This window comes from Barbatula barbatula, assembly GCF_947034865.1.
Source record: "Barbatula barbatula genome assembly, chromosome: 14".
In the NCBI taxonomy this organism is placed as follows: Eukaryota; Metazoa; Chordata; class Actinopteri; order Cypriniformes; family Nemacheilidae; genus Barbatula; species Barbatula barbatula.
Window position 1 is genome coordinate 9,085,388 of NC_136777.1, and position 20,894 is coordinate 9,106,281.

General features: G+C 40.4%; 1 protein-coding gene across 1 annotated transcript in view; it reads right to left on the reverse strand.

Moving 5' to 3' along the window:
- Window positions 1-20,894, reverse strand: part of slc24a3 (solute carrier family 24 member 3) — a 64,142-nt gene that overhangs the window by 13,813 nt on the left and 29,435 nt on the right. The window contains exon 3 of the mRNA XM_079473590.1: window positions 44-120. Within this exon, the coding sequence (XP_079329716.1) occupies window positions 44-120 (77 nt within the window). The remainder of the gene's footprint in view (window positions 1-43; window positions 121-20,894) is intronic.

Sequence of the window (20,894 nt, forward strand, 5' to 3'; positions counted from 1 at the left end):
CGACAGGCATGTAATCTACTGTGATGATGGTGGAGATACTTACACACAGAACGTGCAAAGCTACAGCCCCATCAAGACGCTCCTGGTTGGTAAAAATATCATCTGGGAACTCATGTATACCTGCGGACAAACACATGCGATTACACACAAAGTTGTAATTAATGTAATTAAGCATATGGAAAAAATAGTACATGTTTTTCCTCATTAAAGTCTTAATTAAAGCAATGGTCAATTCTGTCATTCAGCGTGATGTCTGATTTTCGCATAAACTGATCCTTTAAAAGGTCAAATGGCATATTTTTAAGAACCCATGAAAAAGCATGAAGATACATTTTCACAATGACATCATTCTAAAAATACAATATAATACCTTTATCAGAGGTCAATCACTAAAATTGAAACCTAATTGGCGGTCACATAACCAGCACTGGTATGATTTTCCGTCATCGCTGCTCTGACGCTATGACAACTGCGTCCATCGCTGCTCTGTTAACAAGCTATTCAGTGACACAGCACGTCACCTAGCCGGCTCCATTGATAAGCCCCGCAGCCTGCGGACAGAATCGGGTCATTGAGAGCGGCCACTTTACTGGTATTCAGCTTTAGATGCTTTAAGATGGCGAGTTAGAGAGTGTTACAATTGCGCTCCTACACAGCCCGTTGCCATGACGTCAGCATCCAAGATACTACAGCCCTGATTGAAAAGCGTCGAGACCCCAGAGACCAACTTGGTTCCATTCAGGGAAAATGCTAATCTTTAAGTGGAAACCTGTTTTTCTTCAGTGTTCTACAGGCAGCTTTGAACATCTATGTCACTTCTTATGACAGACAGACAATATGTAGCCGGATGTGGAAAGTCCAAAATAAATTGCTTATTCGATCCTTTCCATGTTGTTTTGCAGAAATAATATCCTCATATTTTTAAAAATTTTGTTTAATGTGTTGTTTTCTATTCATTTTCACAGATGAATCCGTCGCATTTTAAGCTGATACAATGCGATCTACCCTCAACCCAGATGTTGCTCTCTAGTTCCCCCAATGTTGTGAGTGGAAACATAAAAACCTCATGAAGATCAACATAACACTATTTGTGTAATGTGGCAGTCATTACAGGAATATATGCGAGGGTGTTTGCGCGTGTCCATGGCTGCATATTGTGCAGTGATATTGTCTCCCCGATCACAGGGGAGGTTGAATGCGTCAGCAGGGTTCACCCTGCCCCCGGTGCCCCAAACACAGCACAGCGGAACTTAAACAACCTTACAGAACACGCATAAAAATGTTTTATCCTCAACCAGCACAGAGACAGCAAGTGATGTCACCAGGCCTTACTGTACATAGAACATCAGATTTGACTTAAAACCCTCAAAAACACAATCCCCTGAGAGACTAGAGAACAATAACTATACTGTATGAAAATAAGTTTTATAAACAGTACAGCAGGGATAACATATTTTTGTTTGCAAAACCTGGAAGCGAGTTAGCATTTCTGGTTCCATCGCCCCAAAGTCTATGTTTTGTTAAAAAGTTTTTATGGTTTAATGCCTAAAATAAGGTCTGGGGTTTACAAAGCCTCTAAATATTTTCACGTTTATTCGACATAAATTCATGAAATTTCGACATTATATGACATAAAAGACACCCATGATTTTTCAAAGCTATTGTGTCTTAGAAACGGTAGCTGCTGACAAGTTTCTAAAGCGAATTACATCCTTTTGGCAGGGACATTAAACATCATTGCACAAATAAATCACACAAATAAAACAATGGACACAAATAACCAGGAAACACATTTTTAATACCGTTTGAGAAAATTGTTGGAGGCTTGGTGGAGGTGACGTTAATACTATCGTGCGACCATACAGTCTAGTCTGTTTATAGCCTCATGTTAGCTTTTTACTTCCACACCCACTGATTAACATTTGCAGGTTGACCTTGAAAATGAAACAGAAAATGAAGACGAAAAGAAAAGAAAACAGAAAAGAAAATTGCAGGGAGGTAGGCGGGACGAGAGCAGGGATTGGAGGCCGGTCCGTGAGTGATAACCAGCGTCAGCTGTACGCATCGGGAGCATAAGAGGATGAGCGACGGAATCGTCAGTGAGAGAGGAACAGGCCTGGACAAAATATTTCGTTATTATAAGTGTTACTTTCTTTCCAAAATGAATGTGCATATCACAGACATTCTGGAGAATTCGAAAAAGCACGCTTTTACTCTTGAATGTCCATGACATGTCACAAGCTTAACCGGCTGTGGTTGCCGGCATTTTAAGTTTGTTTTATTGTTTGTTTATTTAATAAAATGTTGTACGTTTGCCCATTCCCGCCTCCTTCCTTCCTCTTATTGAATCGTGTTACAAAAATTTATATCAAACTTTACATTTTAATTTGAATTGTGTCTGTATTATTGTGTGAGCATTAATTAAAACCTTTGTAATAAAATGAAAATTTTCATTTTCATATTGGCATTCTTGCCTCGAAATTTTAGTGAAAATGAAATGTCAAATCACAAATTGCATTTTCTTTTTCAATTTGACAGATTATAATATCTTTTCATTTTATATTTAATTTTGGTACATTTTGTTCGCGCAGTTGTGTATAATGAAATTGTTGATCGGGTTTTCATTTTCATTGTTTAACTTATTTACTTAAATTTGGCAGGATTCGCCTTCCATAACTTACTAGTTGCACATCGGTCTGTTATTGTATGGATATTTCCATGCCTCTAAACATGACGCGGCACAAAGCAATACTGATTGGTAGCTTCACCTGTCAGTCATATTGTCTCTTGGGCGTGCCTTGACCAATAAAAGCGGCCAAAGTTACCAGACCTTTAGTATTCAGTGTTTGTTCAGTTTTAGGTGAATGTGCCATGCGCAAGCTGGGAAAAAATAGTTTTATCGTCAGTCTGAGTGGACATTTGTTATCTTTCTAGTTCTTGGTTAATTGTTCTTGATGGTCATTTCATGACCAATGAGTCTCAATCCTGCTCATTTCATAAATAGTAGGGTTACTCACCCCAGGCACCCCAAAAACAGAGCAAACACTGCTTATCTCATGACAAAGAGATGAACAAAGAACTCTAACAAGAATCATCTGCCTATTTAAACAACAGCTCCACACTGGAGGGTTCTTGGTTCACATGTTGGTTTCATTGTTGGCGTGGCCTTAATTAGAGAGTCACAGCCTTCTGGAGAGCTCCGCAATGCTCACTGGCACAGAGCCTCCGATTAATCTCATTTCAAATACAGTACTGATGAATAAAGCCGCAATAAATAAAAGCCAGAAACTGGGAGTGGATCAATTAAAAAACACACACCAACGGCAACAGTAGGCTGAACTTGGCGACGTCGAGAGCGTCTAAAGAGAGTTCCATTTTGTAATTACAGGGAAGCCAAACAAACAGAAACGAACACAAAATCTCTTTATTAAACACATACATACAAAGTGAAAACAACAGAAAAAAGCTTGGTTCCTATCCCAGAGAGACTGCTCAGTACCAAGCAAGAATTATACGAGAACATTACGAGCGAGTGAGAAAAGTCTAAATATCGCCCTGAAACCTGAGAATCAGAGGTGGATGGGGATGCTCCTCAGCAAAATGAACTCATCTTAACACATTCCAGTAGATCGAGACTTGAAGGTGTCCACAAACATGAACCATTGTCACCTGTGAGAGCATCCGAAACCTCTTCATATCATTTTATAAGCCCTAAACTGTTTTCATTCGACTTCAAAGGCTCAAAATCAGGAGATGTAACACTTTAGCTTTGAAGGAGGCATGGAGCAGCTGCCAATCAGACAGAGAGTTAAACATACATACAGCATGACTGAGGGCCAGACCTCTGTAATATCAATCAACAGGAAGGCAGCATCGGTCCTTAATTAAAGCTAATTGACTAAGTTAAACCGCTTCCGTCGTCAAGACAAACAGCGACTAGAGAATTTCTCTGTCCTGAAGGAGCCAAAGTTTAGGGATCTGGATGTTTTTGTTGTTAAGCAGTGACTCTAACAGACCTTATTCAGTGTATGGCCAACTATTCCCAGTTCTGAGTATCTGTTGTTATACACATACATGCATGGATTCACACAAACATACATGCAAAAATTACATTCTTACTTAGCATTTTAATTATTTGTATATAATTACGTTTATGGTAAAAACAAGCAAAACATATCTGTCCATGGGGTGAGAACATAAACTTGAATTTAGTTTGATCTTTTTCTCAAGTACCTAATTCAAGTTTATTTTCTCACCCCATTGACAGATTATTTTGCTTGTTTTTACCATAAACGTACTTAGTTCTTATACTGTATTAATTTTCATAAAACTAGACCAAATATCTTAGGTCACATTTCTTGTCAAGTAATTGAATTTTGATTTAAGAATGTTTAGATATTTGTACTACAGACAAAGTAAGAGTATCATTTTTTTGCAGTGGGATTTCAATGTATACAAATTCTGCTACTGCAATATACTGCAGCAAAATATAGCCAAGGAATGACACGGTGTAGCCTACAGATATCGATCAAAACCCCAGTTTCCTCACCTGAACATAAAAATGTTTCTTAGTCTAAATAAAAGACCAGTGGCAGTATAAAATAATTCAATGTAATGGATCATATGATACAATTATTTATTTTAATAATCAAATGCCAACTCAGATGCGTATTCTTGTACAATTGCATGTGAGACTTAATTTCCTTGCCTGTGTCCGCGTAAGAAAATATTTTGTTATTATAAGTGTTACTTTCTTTCCAAAATGAATGTGCATATCACAGAGCACGCTTTTACTCTGGAATGTCCATGACATGTCAGAAGCTTAACCGGCTGTGGTCCTGCGGTTGAGACTCTCAAATGATAACATAATTTGTATATTACATGCAGAGAAGTCAAATGTCACAGTTGCGGTGGAACGTGACCACAATCATTCTTCATTGATTAATGTTCCTGAGCTGCATTATTTATTTTGATATCAAAATAATTCTTTTTTGCTATAGATACTGGCTAAAACATTGGCTATTGTAGGTTGTGCAGATCCAGTCATTTTTTAAGTGATATTGTGGCCGTTGCTGTGTTGCATTTTAATACAGCATTGCAATTTTTGCAGTGAACCTAAAATCGATGTCAATATCTTTACAAATTTTGTGAAATGTTCTAATGTTCTATTGGTGCTACATTAACTTTTTTCCTCACCAGCATTTAAAAAAAAGTTGCAAGTCATAGTTTTTTTTAAACACTGATCAACCCCCAAATATTTGATTTTAAATGAACATAAAATATATCAAATGCCCCTATTGTATAGCAGTGAGAAAGTGCTCATTAGTTAAATGTACCCTATATAGTATACACAAATAGGTCACACCATATGAAAGATTTACGGTTTATTTGTCAACTACTCCCACATACAAAAATATGAATTCTGCTGCATATGCAGATATAAGCATTAAATGGAAATATTTCTGTTGGAGACAATGAATATAAATGTTGGCATATCTATACACTACACATAAAACAGTCAGGATGAAAGATCAATGTACAGATAGACAGACAGATAGCATAGCACCTGCTCTTTTCAACCACAAATCACACACAGCAACAGCATTGGGAAGGAATGCAGACATCTCTGTGAACTAAACCAATAAAAGCACAAGAATTGAAGGTATCAAATTAACTTTAATTAATCCATCCCTGTGGTCTTGTTTGTCCGGATGGAAGGAAATCTGGAGTAAGGTAAGTCCTAATAGATATATTATGCAGAACAAGATGTGATAAAGAGCAATTGCGTGTAGCTCAACATGTTGCTCACAAAGCATCATGGGTCATGGGTGATTCCAATGTATGCACACTGGTAAAATGTACAGCTTGTACAATGTAGATTGCAATTTAAATACGTTTGGAATAAGGCCATTTTATTTAAAAAAATGATTCCAAGTGCATGTAAAGCAAAAGAAAGACCCGATGTTACTGTATGTCCCCAAGAACTGGACTGAAATCAAGCAAGATAAAGACTGCATATAAATCATGACACAGTGGAATTAAGACTTATTGTTTTGCTCTTCATTATTTATGTTTAGTGATTAGTATCCAAACCCTTCTGGGAATTGCATGTGCCGTCTGTCATAATAATGCTTGTGTGAGAACAAATTTCCCCAGGGTAGATCCAAATATATTGTGCTTTCCACTCATCAAAAACGCGAGTCAAACAACTCATTCACTTAGCGACCGAGCAAGACTATGATAACAAGTAGAATATATCGACACCTAAAGCCCTTTTGGCTTCTTAGGTATTCAAAGCTGCAGGATTTGCTTTCCATCTTCATTTTAAAGTCAAATATAAATAATACTGTAAGTAACAACTGATTAAATACTCAATGAGTATTTAACAGTACAGTCTATTAAAGCAAAGGGTCTTTGCATTGGACAGTGGATTTCAAACCCAATTCAGTGCAGCATTCACTGGAATGGTTTTTGGTAACCTCACTATAAAATACATTACAATAAAAGCCGATGATGATGATGTAACTTCAGGACAGATGCAGAGTTGTTTACGGCGTCCTTAATAAACATTCTGCCTCTTGGGGGATTTCCCCTTTAAAGCTGCTTCAATAATCACGCAGAATCCAATTTTCCCATAGATGACTTATGTTTTCTTCCGTTCATTTAACAATGTGCATTTTGTCATTTGCACTAGAGCACTTCTGGAAAGGCACAATGCTGTGAATGTCCACAAACAGCTGTTTCCAGTGCGGGTGGCCCAAGCTTTTGTCGAATCATTATCCTCTGATGTCGAATTACACAGATGACTAATGCAAATAAATCAGAAGCTAATGCATTAACAGACTTGTGTAAAGTTGCTGAATGTCTGAAGAGAATTGCTCATCCAGTGCTTAATATACTGAGTGACATAATGTGACGCCAGTAGAAACATCATTTGCAAGGAAGAATTTGTGAAGTTATACTGTGCCCCATAAAATGTCAATATAATGTAATATAATAGACATGTAATAACATACAATTATAATGCTAAATTGTAAAATATTTTTTTATTATAATAATTAAATTTTAAATAAATATAGTGTATATAGAAAAATCTGGTCTCTGTCTGTCTGCCTTGTCTATGCATGTTTCCCATGTGTTTCTCTGCTTACAAAAGTATAAAAAATGTGTGTACCAATGATTCATGCACAATATGTACAAAATAATGTTTTACTATAGATAAAAAAAAAATATGAATAGTATAATTATATGAATATTACAGTTAATATTATATTATATTAATAAAATTACATTTATACTATAAAACAGCATAAGAGAGATTTGAGTTTTCTTTCCAAATTTGGTCACACTTCAGTATAGGAGGCTATTCTCGCTATCAACAAACCATTAATTACAACTTTCCCCCAAAAAACTCTTCATTTGTTGCTTATTAATAGCTAGTAAGGTAGTAGTTAGGTTTAAGTATTGGGTAGGATTAGGTATGTAGAGTATGGTCATGCAGAATATGTGCTTTATACGTACTAATAAACAGCCAATTTGCCAATAAAGGAATGTTAATAACAACATAGTTAATTGAAGTGTTACGATTTTTGCTATGTCGCACCACATCACACAAATACAGTTTATTTGTCAACTACCCATAAATGAAGGATTAGTAAAATGGCCTTGCTTCCATTTAAACACACACACAATGTCCTTTGGAAACTCAAAACCCTGCTGGTTTAACCATTTGACTTGAACCATTTTCAATTGATAAACACCCAAAGTTCATCTTCTCCAACTCAACAGGAAGATCTCTGCTTGAGAGGGGCCGAGGTGTTAATTGTAAACAAGGGCAGTGGGTCTCGAGTGGTTCAGGTACGGCGCTCAAGAAGGGACACTCAGCTCCGCTAATTAATGACATGACTTGCATGCCAACAACACCGGTCCCCCTCTGCAGTCTACCTCCTCAAACACAGCTTAAAACTGAGACCAATTAAAGCTATTCACAAGCCTCTCACTGCAGCGCTAACATCAGCGTGAGATTGTTTCAGCCGAGCTCTCGTCCCCGGTAAACCAATCACCATAAAACATTCATCAGGAACGTAAGAGTTCTTCATAAAAGGTATTTTTTTAGCGCGTACACAAAATGTTCCAACGCAGAAAGCTTTACCCGTATACTCTCTGATGTTTCAAACCAGGTCAACAGATAAATAAGACACAATGTTCTGTACCTGCTTATTTAAAAGGTGTTAAGAAAATCGGAGCTATGCAAGACTGATGGAATGCAATTGTGAAATTATTGTTGTTGGTTTTTCTTTTAGATAAAATACTTTTTCTCTCTTCATCTCTCTCTCACACACAGCTTAGAAGAAAAGGGGCCGGGATAAGCATATGCGATGATACAAGCAGAGTCCTTCTCAAATCCCTGACTTTTAAATCTATACAGGATCAAGCTGGATTGACCGGCACTTTACCAACTAGGGTCCAGACTCACAGAGTAAAAAGAAATTTTCATGCTGCTTACATAAGCATACAATATTATGTAATTCAGACTTTTATAATTTATTCATTTTAATCCTTTACATCATGAAATAGATCTCAGGAGATAAGGCTGTTAAAGAACTCAAGCACAAATGTTCAGAAATCTTACGAGAAGAAAAATGTAGGACAAGAACCAGAACAAGTGCCAACAAGTGTGTTTAAGAAATCACTTGACTGTAGAATAAACCTCATGACATACTGTTCACATGACACTACAGCTATAAATGAAATGTCAAACCGAAACTCAAAATAAAGGGAAGAATTGAAATGTGTCAAATTGATTTATCATTTTAAATTGAATTGAAAACTTTTTTAAATGACTATTTTAATGAATTGTTTATGTATTGGTCCTACTTACTTTTAAATTAAATATTGTCACAGTCTTTCTGAATCCTCGGATGTCCAAATTCACTGTATTTCATGGAATATAAAACACTGTACCTTTTAAATGATTAAATACCGTGTTGTCAAAGTTGACAAGCACTTTTTAATACTTTTATTGGTTAGACATTTTGCAAAAAACCCAGTGACAAACATAAAGGGTGAGTAATAGTAAATGATGTTAGCTTTCCTCAAATACTGCCTATGTAGGCAGATCACCAAGCTATCCAACGTTTCACATGTTGTTTTGAATGAAGCATAGTAATATTGACAAGTGTTAAACTTAATCCACTATTATGACTTCATCTGATCTGTCTGGTTGGGTCACCCACAGTTTCTTGAAGCGGAACCGTGGTGAGACCTGCGCTGTTCCGATGGCAGAATGCCTCTAATTCCTCTATAGATGACAGCTGAGTATGAGCGAAGCATACAGTATATTATCCGTAAATGCTACAGGAAATGTCTAATGCATTAGTACAGCCACTTAGGACAATGTGACACTTCTTTTAGATGTACTCTAATGTAATGGGTGAGAAGAACTTTTTACCCCTCTATTCAGTTCATTCTCTATTCGTATGTGCAGGATGTCTGGGGACAGCGTGTCCACCAGCTAAACTCTGCAAATCCTGTCCTAATCTGTTGCATGATGATATGTGCAGCAAGCCTGAACAATAATATTCAATATATTTTCTCCATTATTAAAATATGGCAGACCTTATGCCATAAGGTTTACAGAATGTGCAAAAAGCTTTAGAAACGCCCATGTATAACTGAGTTTGGGATAATGAGACCCAAACGTTGAGTTTTAAACGTTGCTGTGCCCTTGTTCAAAAGTTGTGCGCTTTTAGAAATCTGAGGAAATTGCTGTCTAGTTTTATAGGAATATAAATGCACAGCTTTAAGTGCTCTTTACAGCGGGTCTGAAAACACAAAATGTAAAAAAAGGGGCATATATAGTGGCAGAGAAATGGTGAGAAAAGGGGATCAAAGATGATTCAAATGTTGCTCTATGCATTTTTACAGATTCCTGGTTTGAGTAATATTGTGTAGAGCTGTACTCTACGTTCTGCACAAATATGTAAAGGTGCCTTACAGCTTAACAAAAATATCGGATGTTAAAAGTGCCTTAAAATGACAATAACAGTATTAAAGGTGAACTATGTAATATGCAGATACAAATATAAGCTTTGAGTATATTGATCTCCCTGAAGTGTGTAAACACCGACCTGTGGGCGCTTTTAATATGTCTCTGTTTGTTCAAATGTCGCGATGAAGCCGTTCTAATATATCTGAAGGAAGATATCCATTAACATTCCCATTCATCTCCATGGCAGTAGCTCAGCAGGTGTACGTGACCTGGATACTGTGGAAATGAGTGACTATCCTTGCGAGGTAGTGCATGCGGTGTGATGTCAACTATAATACATTATGTCATAATAAATCAAATAAAAATATATTTGTGCAAAATCATTTTTTTTGTGTGGCAGGCAGCTACGTCTAAAAACTAAACTACAATTTCCTCATCATGACTGGCAAACAATTGGATGAGTCTGAAGCAAGCCTGTTAGTGTCATGATTCCGCTATCATGTCATGTTTATTCTTGGTCTTACAGCGGAGTCATGGCATAGCCTTAGGTTTTGTGTGAGAAAGACATGGCTTTGTTTTGATTCTGACTTGCCATGTGGTTTCTCGTGTCTCGTCAGTGTTTCCACGCCATTTTGTAGTTAGTGATCCTGTCAAGTGTGTTTAGTTCTTATCAGTTTATCGTGTCCCCTGTTCTTGTTTTGTTACCCCATCGTGGGTGTTTGTTTTCTGTTTTGTGTATATATTACAGTCTTGTTAACCCCTTCATCACCAACGCTGCCTGCAATTGGGTTCTTCCACCACGCCTCCCGTGACAGAGAGTTTTTGTCTGATCATTGGTGACATGTCAGCTGAAAAACAAGCTTGCAATTCCAAACACGGAACTTACACATTTCAAGGTTATTTCAACACATATTAAGGAAAGTAAAATTGTGCATGATGTCAGGCAGAAAATATTGTGTGATTGCACATCTCAGCATTTTCCATCAACGCAAGCTGAAGAAAATGACAAGTGTAGCAAAGGGAAGAGAGCACTTAAACCTTTCCTCACCTTTGCTGCCACACAATAAAAATTCAGAGAGTGAAGGAAAAATAGAGTGAGCGAGACAGACTGAGAAAGAGAGCAAGACCTCCATTCCTGCTCCAGCTGGCCAGAGTTTTCCAATGACATCTGGATGTGACCCAATCTAATTATGTTTAGATTAGAGCAGATTGTGCCAGGCTGTGGTTGTCCAGAACATCAGTGAGGTGTGAGGGCTGATTATTTCTTGAAACTTGATTAGAAGAGATTAAAGAGTAATAAGGAAAATAAATGATAAAACCAAAGCTGGAAAAATTATTTCAAAACATTATCGATGAAATGTGAATTGCTGAGCTAAAATAAGGTCACAGAGAATCGTGTACCGTGGGCATTTATTAGATCTGAGTCAAGTGAATGCAGCTACAGGCCAAGGTGAATTTGACCGTAAGGCATGGATTTAGAAATGTGCTCCAGGATCCTTGATGGAATTGTTATAACCTTGTCCTGGTCGATGGGCTGGGATTTCACGGTCTTTTGCGGAGTTAGAAGTCAGCCTTGATGTTCACCAAAGCAAACATTCAGTGCCAAGCAAATACTGTATGTGTAGGACAGATGCGGTCAACTTTGTGATATGTCTGTGTGTGTTTATGCACAAACATCTGATTTGGACTTCAAACTTCCTTTAATAAAGGCAGATTTAGTATGTAATATTTCTCAATCTAAAATAGTTTTAAATAGTTAAATTATTTTGTCTGTTTTAACCACAACAGTGGTTTTGCAGGTCTGTCTGGGGACTCTTTTGGCACAGAAATCAAACAAAGGTCCACCTTTAAAGGTCCAGTTGTAATTTGTTTGAGTATTATCTGACTGAACTTGCAATATAATATACATGTAACTATATCTTCAGAGGTGTATAAAACCTTACATAATGAAGCTTTTGGTTTTTATTATCCTAGAATGAGCTATTTCTATCTACATACACCGCGGGTTCCCTTGCAAGGAATTTGCCATGTTGTTTCTACAGTAGCCCTAATTGGACAAACTACTCTACAGAGTGCGTTCCGTAAATACGTTATCTCCTTCGGCAAAGAAGCGAAACCGCAGAGCTTCGAAAGGGAGGGGTGCCGCAAAATCTCCACACTGCTTCTATAAAGTAACTTTGAGTTGCTATTTCTCCCACCTGAACATCATCTTTGCACCACACCTGATGTTTACTGACGTTGCTAGAGCAGTTTCAGTGCTAATTGTCATGAATCTGCCTTCATGTCATGTCTATTCTTGGTCTTGAGGCAGATTCATGACAAAGTCTTGTTTCATGTGAGAGAGAGATGTTGGCTATCGGCTTTCTATGCTCTCTCTCTGGTCCGTGTCTTTGTTCCCGCCATCTCGTTTCCTCGTTAACCTTCCCTGAGTGTTTCATTACCCGCACCTGACCCTTGTAAATTATCCTGTGTTTGTTTCCCCTATAAAACATCCTCATGTTCATTGTCCTGTGCTCGTTCATTGTATTCTGTACCTTGTTTGCTGCATGTTATATGCTCTGGATAAGTCTTGCGTCGTGTCTCTAGTCCTTGTGTTTTGGTCAGTTAGTTTAGTCTTGTTCTTAGTATTGTTTTCCCAGTCTAGTTAGTCTGTGTCCTGGTTGTCCCTATTATTTATCCTGTCTTGTTTTACCCCCTCGTGGGTTTTTGTTTTCTGTCTTATTGTATAATAAATTATCTGTTAACCCCTTCATCGCCGTGTCTGCCTGCCATTGGGTTCTTCTCCTCACACAACCGTGACAGAATGAACGAGCCAGCCCTGAACCCAGCAGACAGATTGGAGGCAAGGCGAGCGATCCAGGCTCGTCGCCTCCTGGGTTTACGTCAGGGACACTCCGACGTATTGGAGTTTGCGGACCGTTTCTTTGAGGTGGCAGGGGAGATGGTCCACAGTGAGCAGGAACAGATGGTCCTGTTCAATGGTGGCCTCAACCAACCTCTAGCGGGGTGGGAGATGCAAATGCTGAGACCGCTGGGCTTCACCGACCTTATCAGGTATGCCATGAATCGGCCGGAGCCCAGGGTCTCAGTTCAGCCCAGTTTCCCCCCCCCGCTGGCCGCCATCCCCGAGGGCCGTACCCTGCGAATCGGGGCTGTGGGCCTCTCCTCGCCCTCTGCACCCTTCGACTCCTCCAGCATGGAGCTAGTCATGCTCCCCACCGCTTCTCCACAACCGGCTACACCCACCGTGAGCCGGTCGAAGAAGAAGCCGAGGAGGGGCGTAATGTCCAAGCCGAAGCTCCAGCCAGAGGAGGAGACCGGGACTCAGCCCAAATATTTTTTGGGGGGGCGCCATACGAGCAGGAGGGCCCGATCGTCCAGCGGGCCTCCTGAGGTCCCAAGTCCGGTGGTCCCGTCAAGTCCGGTGGTCCCGTCAAGTCCGGTGGTCCCGTCAAGTCCGGTGGTCCCGTCAAGTCCGGTGGTCCCGTCAAGTCCGGTGGTCCCGTCAAGTCCGGTGGTCCCGTCAAGTCCGGTGGTCCCGTCAAGTCCGGTGGTCCCAAGTCCGGTGGTCCCAAGTCCGGTGGTCCCAAGTCCTGCCCAGGCGTCAAGTCCTGCCCTGCCGGCCTTCCAGCCGGCGTCAAGTCCTGCACCAAGTCCTGCCCTGCCGGCCTTCCAGCCGGCGTCAAGTCCTGCACCAAGTCCTGCCCTGCCGGCCTTCCAGCCGGCGTCCAGTCCTGCACCAAGTCCTGCCCTGCCGGCCTTCCAGCCGGCGTCAAGTCCTGCACCAAGTCCTGCCCTGCCGGCCTTCCAGCCGGCGTCAAGTCCTGCACCAAGTCCTGCCCTGCCGGCCTTCCAGCCGGCGTCAAGTCCTGCACCAAGTCCTGCCCTGCCGGCCTTCCAGCCGGCGTCAAGTCCTGCACCAAGTCCTGCCCTGCCGGCCTTCCAGCCGGCGTCAAGTCCTGCACCAAGTCCTGCCCTGCCGGCCTTCCAGCCGGCGTCAAGTCCTGCCCTCCAGCCGGTGGCTCAGCCGGCCTTCCAGCCGGTGGCTCAGCCGGCCTTCCAGCCGGTGGCTCAGCCGGCCTTCCAGCCGGTGGCTCAGCCGGCCTTCCAGCCGGTGGCTCAGCCGGCCTTTCAGCCGGTGGCTCAGCCGGCCTTTCAGCCGGTGGCTCAGCCGGCCTTTCAGCCGGGAACAAGAACAGTTCCACCCAGGACTGCTCCCATCAAGTCCCCGGGGACTCCACGCTCGCGAGCGCCCCCGGGAACTAAGACTTTCCCACCTTATCCTTACCCTATTGGACTTCCTCCCGTGAACTTTGTTGTTCCCCCACCCCCCCTCCCATGTTTATTATTTTTATTGTCTCACCCCAACCCTGTGATTTTGCATGCTTGTTTGCCCCTGATCTTGTTTTCTTTGTTTTGCCTTGTCTTGTCGTGTTCCCAGTCTGCCTTGTCTTGTTAGTCTACCCCTTGATGAACACCTGGAGGTGTTCATTAAAGGGGGGGCTTCTGTCATGAATCTGCCTTCATGTCATGTCTATTCTTGGTCTTGAGGCAGATTCATGACAAAGTCTTGTTTCATGTGAGAGAGAGATGTTGGCTATCGGCTTTCTATGCTCTCTCTCTGGTCCGTGTCTTTGTTCCCGCCATCTCGTTTCCTCGTTAACCTTCCCTGAGTGTTTCATTACCCGCACCTGACCCTTGTCAATTATCCTGTGTTTGTTTCCCCTATAAAACATCCTCATGTTCATTGTCCTGTGCTCGTTCATTGTATTCTGTACCTTGTTTGCTGCATGTTATATGCTCTGGATAAGTCTTGCGTCGTGTCTCTAGTCCTTGTGTTTTGGTCAGTTAGTTTAGTCTTGTTCTTAGTATTGTTTTCCCAGTCTAGTTAGTCTGTGTCCTGGTTGTCCCTATTATTTATCCTGTCTTGTTTTACCCCCTCGTGGGTTTTTGTTTTCTGTCTTATTGTATAATAAATTATCTGTTAACCCCTTCATCGCCGTGTCTGCCTGCCATTGGGTTCTTCTCCTCACACAACCGTGACAGCTAATGTTGGGAGATCAATCCATCAGTCACATCGGAGAGAAATCTGACGCTCACGTGTCTCTGTCTCCCTACTCAAAATAATACATTTCTGTCGTACGCTGCGAACCCTACGGGAGAGTGCCGTACTCCCAAGAGATGCCATATTTCTGGAAACGTGGCTATTATGCACAAATCATATGGTGGAGGGATCAGATCAGAGAGACAGGACCAAGTAGGCCAGTGGGATTTAAGAAAGGGCACATGGTAATCATGGCATTTAATCAGGACGCCGCCATACGTGACTAGAGAGATAAACCAACTCAGACTTGCACTACCAGGCCAAAACACAGAGATGGTTTATAGTCATCTCCCTCATTATACAATCTGTTTGATCTGGAATGGAAACGACTAAAGCAAAGTGCTTTCGTTTGGATAACTGCATTGTCTTCAGACATGCTATGGTACATGTTCTTGTGTTATGTAATAAAGAGGCAGTGTGTAGAAGTACACAACTGAACTGAAACACTGAAATGATCAAAGATGAGATCTGTGGTGGTGTTTGTCAGGTAAGACTGCAGCACAAGCCCATACACACCCAACATAAACAGCTGCACAATGAGAACCATGTGTATCCTTCTTTCCATTCTCCCCTCACTCACATCTATGTTATGGAAACATTTAACGACACATGCTTGCTCCTTTCGTCCCCCCCAACCCACATGCTGGCAAAGAATGTAGTCTATTCGAGCACAAAACATCATATCATGATCATAAAGAGCATTTCTATGTCGACAAATGGATATTTCCGTCCCTTGACCGCGACAAGTTAACACTTCCTCTTGGGGACTCACAAAGAGCCCCAGATCTGACTCCGTGTGTAACAAAGCAGCGCATTCCTGCTCCGAGTATGTTAACAGAGCACTGCTCTGCTCGACGGGGCAGAGACACCGAAAGCTGGGCAGACGGTGGGAGGCCGTTCCCTGCCACGCTACGTCCATTCCGACCGCACCATCTTGTGATGTTTGGCTGGTCACATGACCAGGCCTGCGTTTAATTACAAACACATTTATAGAGGTGGAATGCTTGTAAAGAAAAATGTTTGTGCCAGGAAGGTCTACGGAAAAACAAGACAGAGAAAATAAATGGATCAGAAAACTACATCGGTGCGTCCCTGTGGATTCACCCGAGATATTGTTAAAGGCGCAAGAGAGATGATGATCAATGTAATGTGACATGAGTAAACACCTGAGTGTTGCGTTCATCTCACAATGTCAGTAAGCAAATAAAAAACATTCAGAAGGCAAGCTATTCTCTCTTCTTGCTCTCTCCTTTCCTGACATGTGTTCCCAGTGACTAACCAGAGGTGTTTTATTAACTTTTAAAGCTGTTTGTACCTCTGGGAGTCACGAAAGGAAGAAAACAAACAGAGAGGCAAGGGCCCAAGAAAGAGCGAGCAACAGAGAAAGAGGCTCTTTATGACTGAATTTAACATCTTTAAAAAGAATAAGAGGGACTCAAATATATAAAATATTTTATAGAAGCAAACTAGCAAAAGTTAAAAAATATATAATGTTAACTAAGGGTTATCTTGGAAGAGTTATCTAAAGCGTTCTCTAAAGAGAGAGTTCACCCAAAAACACAAAGGAAGATATTTGGATGAATGTCAGTAACCAAACAGATCTCATCCCACATTGATTCTCATAGTTTTTCCATACCATGGCAATAAATGGGGGATGAGACATTTTTCCAAGTTGGTTATCTTCCAAATATCTTCCTTTGTGGTTAGCAGAACAAAGAAATGTATGCAGGTGTGAAACAATCTAGGGTGAGTAAATTATGACAGAACTTTTGGGTAAACTATCACTTTACATTTGTTATCGATACCAAATGTTTAAAAGCTATATAAACATTATCACAAAGTTCAATACAAGCAAAGATACAAAAAGTGCTCGGGCACGCACACACAGACACATTTATGTACAACACCAACATCGCCACACTGCCCACAATAGACAGCATGACTACTAACCCTAACCCCTACAGGTAAAAAGCATACACAGCATGACCCCTAACCCTAAGCCCTACATGTAAACATCAAACACAGATGACAGGTGAAGATCGCACAAGTAAAAATTGGGCTTCTCCAAACAGAAGGCTTGCTATTACAGCGCATTAGAGGCAGCATAACCAATCCTGTCCTCCCTTCTTCACCGCAGTACTACTCATTCATTTTTAAATGTGATGAGGGTTAAAAAGCATATCTGTAAAGCAACACGCTCCGCTGGGACCATAGAGCCTATCTATCTACAGCCTCTGCTGTTTAAATATAGCACATTTCATCATTAGTATCTCTCTCTCTCTCTCTCTCTCTCTCTCTCTCTCTCTCCACGTCAACGCAGACAGATCTCTCATCTCCTCAGACGCAGAAAAGGATTCCTCATGAAACAAAATGTGAAAGTCAAAATACAAGGTCTCTTTCCTTGAGAAAGAGATCTCATTTGACCGTTTTGCACAAGCAACAACGTTCAGCAATGTCCTTGTAATCGCAATCAAACAAAAACAAGTAAAAACTGTCTATCGAATAACAAATATTGTCAATAGGGATGTCCCGGGCCGATCACAAAGATCAGGATCGTGGGGCCGATCAATGCATTTTTTTAACCTGATCAGGATCGGTTAAATTATGCTCGATCATTTCCCATCACCTCTGCCTCGTAAACGAGAACGCGAGCTGTGACCGCTGCTTGTAATGTCTGCAGCACGAGCATTCCGCAAGGCGTTAGAAACAGAGCATCGTTCAACGATAACAGTTTAATACCTAACCCTCCAAAAGCGGACGGATTACAGCGAGTTCACTCAGCTCTATGACGCTGTGATAGAGAACATGCAGTATTGTGTTGAGTGTTTTAGTTTTGAGGAAATATCAAATGAAGCTCTGTCACTCCTGTCCAGCTGCAATAAAAGCATTTAAACTACTTCATTGACAAAGAGTTTTAAGTTTAATCCAATCCTGCTATTTGAATAAATTGATATGAATTCTGTCATTGTGTTTGCTAAAATATGTAAGGCTATCATTTATTGTATGGTGAACTGTTAAATGGTAATTTTTCAATAACCTTAATATACCTGGAGCGTGCAATCGGCACTGGACTCGGATCGGCAGATACTCAAAATAAAATGACTAGGACCAGGGGCACAAAAAGTGTGATCGGGACATTCCTAATTGTCAAATAATATAGAATAATATACATTGCGATTGATAATTCACCATGTCTGTTGCATTAAAGTATTTAACCTTCAAAATCAAAATTCTGTCATAATTTAGGCTACTCACCCTCTAGTCATTTCAAACATGTATGACTTACTTTCTCTCGCAGAACACAAAATGTTGCTAACATGGCCCCCATTCACATGCATTAGTTTTGTGTCCAACAGGGGTCAGCTGTGGCCTGGTGGTAAGAGCGTTGGGCTTGTGATCAGAAGGTTGCCGGTGTAAAATCTCAGTGCCAGCAGGTCATGACTGAAGTGCCCTTGAGCAAGGCACCTTACCCCTGATTGCTCTGCAGTAATGTGTCACTGTAAAAAAAACTACTTGTAAGTCGCTTTGGATAAAAGCGTCTGCCAAATGAATAAATGTAAATGTAAATGTGTCCATACAATAGTAGTGAATGGGGGCTGTGCTGTTCTTTTTTTTTTTTAAATATCTTCTTCTGTGTTCTGCAGAAGCAAGAAAGTCATACAGGTTTGAAATGACAAGAGGGCATGTAAATGATGACAGAATTTACATTTTGAAGTCCTTACTAACCTTTTCAAGGCAATTTGTGACTTACAGTAACATGGTAAAATCCTGAAAGTAATTTAAAGAATTGTTTTGGAAGACACTTAGCAGACAATATGTGAATATTTAAATGAAGTACAGAGGCAGGCTTAAACCGCATCAAAACAAAACATGCAAATCTGAATATTTTCTATAAAAATTATAATTAATACAAGTTTATTATAATAAAAAAAATTATAAGAATACAAAAGATACAAATCTCATCTCGAAACTATTAATATAAATTACGTATACACATTTTTCGATTTACTGAGAAACATGCTATGTTTTTAAAAGTTATATTGTCAAACCACGCTAAGAAAAAAGTAAACATATTTAATCACGCCCACATACAGTATTAATATACTGACAAATCCATTGTAAATAATTGAACCATATCTCACACCAATTTTACTTTTATAATATTATAGCACTTAAGCTCATTAAATGGAATTGATGATTAACACCCTGAAGTTTGTTTTGGAGAGTTGATAGAGGTGAAAGCACAGCTGTGGTTCCATCGAGATGGAAATCAGAGGCCCTTGTGGGACACATACACGGCTGGGTTCTGAAGGGAGCAGAGACGAGAGACTCACAAACATGCATACACACGCGAACTCGCACACACAAATATATGCTAATGGGTCTATGACATAAAGCTCTACAAGTGCAAGAGCAGAAAAAGTCGATGTCCTTAGAGGACTTCCTACATTATTCAGACAATGTTAATAATTAAGCAGTGAGCTCATTGCCAGTGATGTATCTACATTCAAACTCACAGCTACGACTGTACTACCAGTTCAGTCCGAGAATCTTGTGCTGAGCCACAGATTCTGACTTTACTCTCACCTCTCCACAGAAGCATCTCTCTCTTAGGCTACTAGATTTAGCCACATGATTCAGCTACAAGTAATAGGAAAACCATTGGTGAACTAGCCTTAAATAAAATGAACACTTTTTTCAATTTGTTTCCTCACTTTGACTCTTTGCAAAGTTCTGACCAAACGTTTTCATATGGACTTCCTCTAACTGTGTTCCTTTCAACATTCCACGTGCTAATACATGAGACACAAACAGCGGCAAAGCATACACCCTAACACCACCACTGATAATACATAACACGCTAACTCATCTTTTCTCTTCGACGCGATCAGGAGGTTTGTGTTTCTGTGCATTTTGAGTGATATCATTGTTTTTCCAGCCGATGTTTGTGCGTGTTACATAATCAGAGAAGCTCAAGCATCCCTACACCACAGATGATGACATCACACTCTGAGCCAGGTCAGTCCATCCATCACAATCTGGATAGAAAGGGATCTGCACGTTGCACAAGCGTTCAACAGCTTATGATTCCCAGAAGGTCAGCTAAAAATAAATGCATCAAACAAGGCGGAAGAGTGAAGCTGGGGCAAAGATGGCTGAAATCATTGGAGCCGGTCTGTCCTCCGAAATGCACACCTGTATTTTATTACATCACTGATACACACTGCTGTATGCATGCAAATGTACACACACGTGTGTTTGTGAGGAAATCTACAGCTGCTCAAATGCAGAGGTTGTTTCCGCAAAAATGGGCATTATAAGGAGGCATCATTATGTTCTGTAAAAACAACATTTCTTGATGTTAAAATATATTCCTTTCACTTAATAATCCTGTAAGTAATCCATTTGTAGGCTGATGGCCTTGAAAGGTGTGGACACACACGTTTCTACTGTTTGCTTATCAACTGTTTTAATACAACAGGCTGGAAGACATGCTCAACCCTCCAAAATGCATTTTGTTCTCTTACACAATGCTGCAACGTTTGTTATACAAACACACAAGCCGCAGGGGTGGAGCTTGCTATTCTGGGCCTGGTTTAGATACAAACTGGATAGGCTCTACGACAGTCAAATCAATGGAAAATGACCCAAAATGGCTTGTGATATATATTTATTTATTTAAAGGTATTATTTCCCAAACAAGTGTAATATTATATAAAATTCTAATCTTTGTCAATCCATTGAAAACCCATTAGGAAACAACACTGAAGCTCTTAGTAACTATATTGAGGTTCTGCT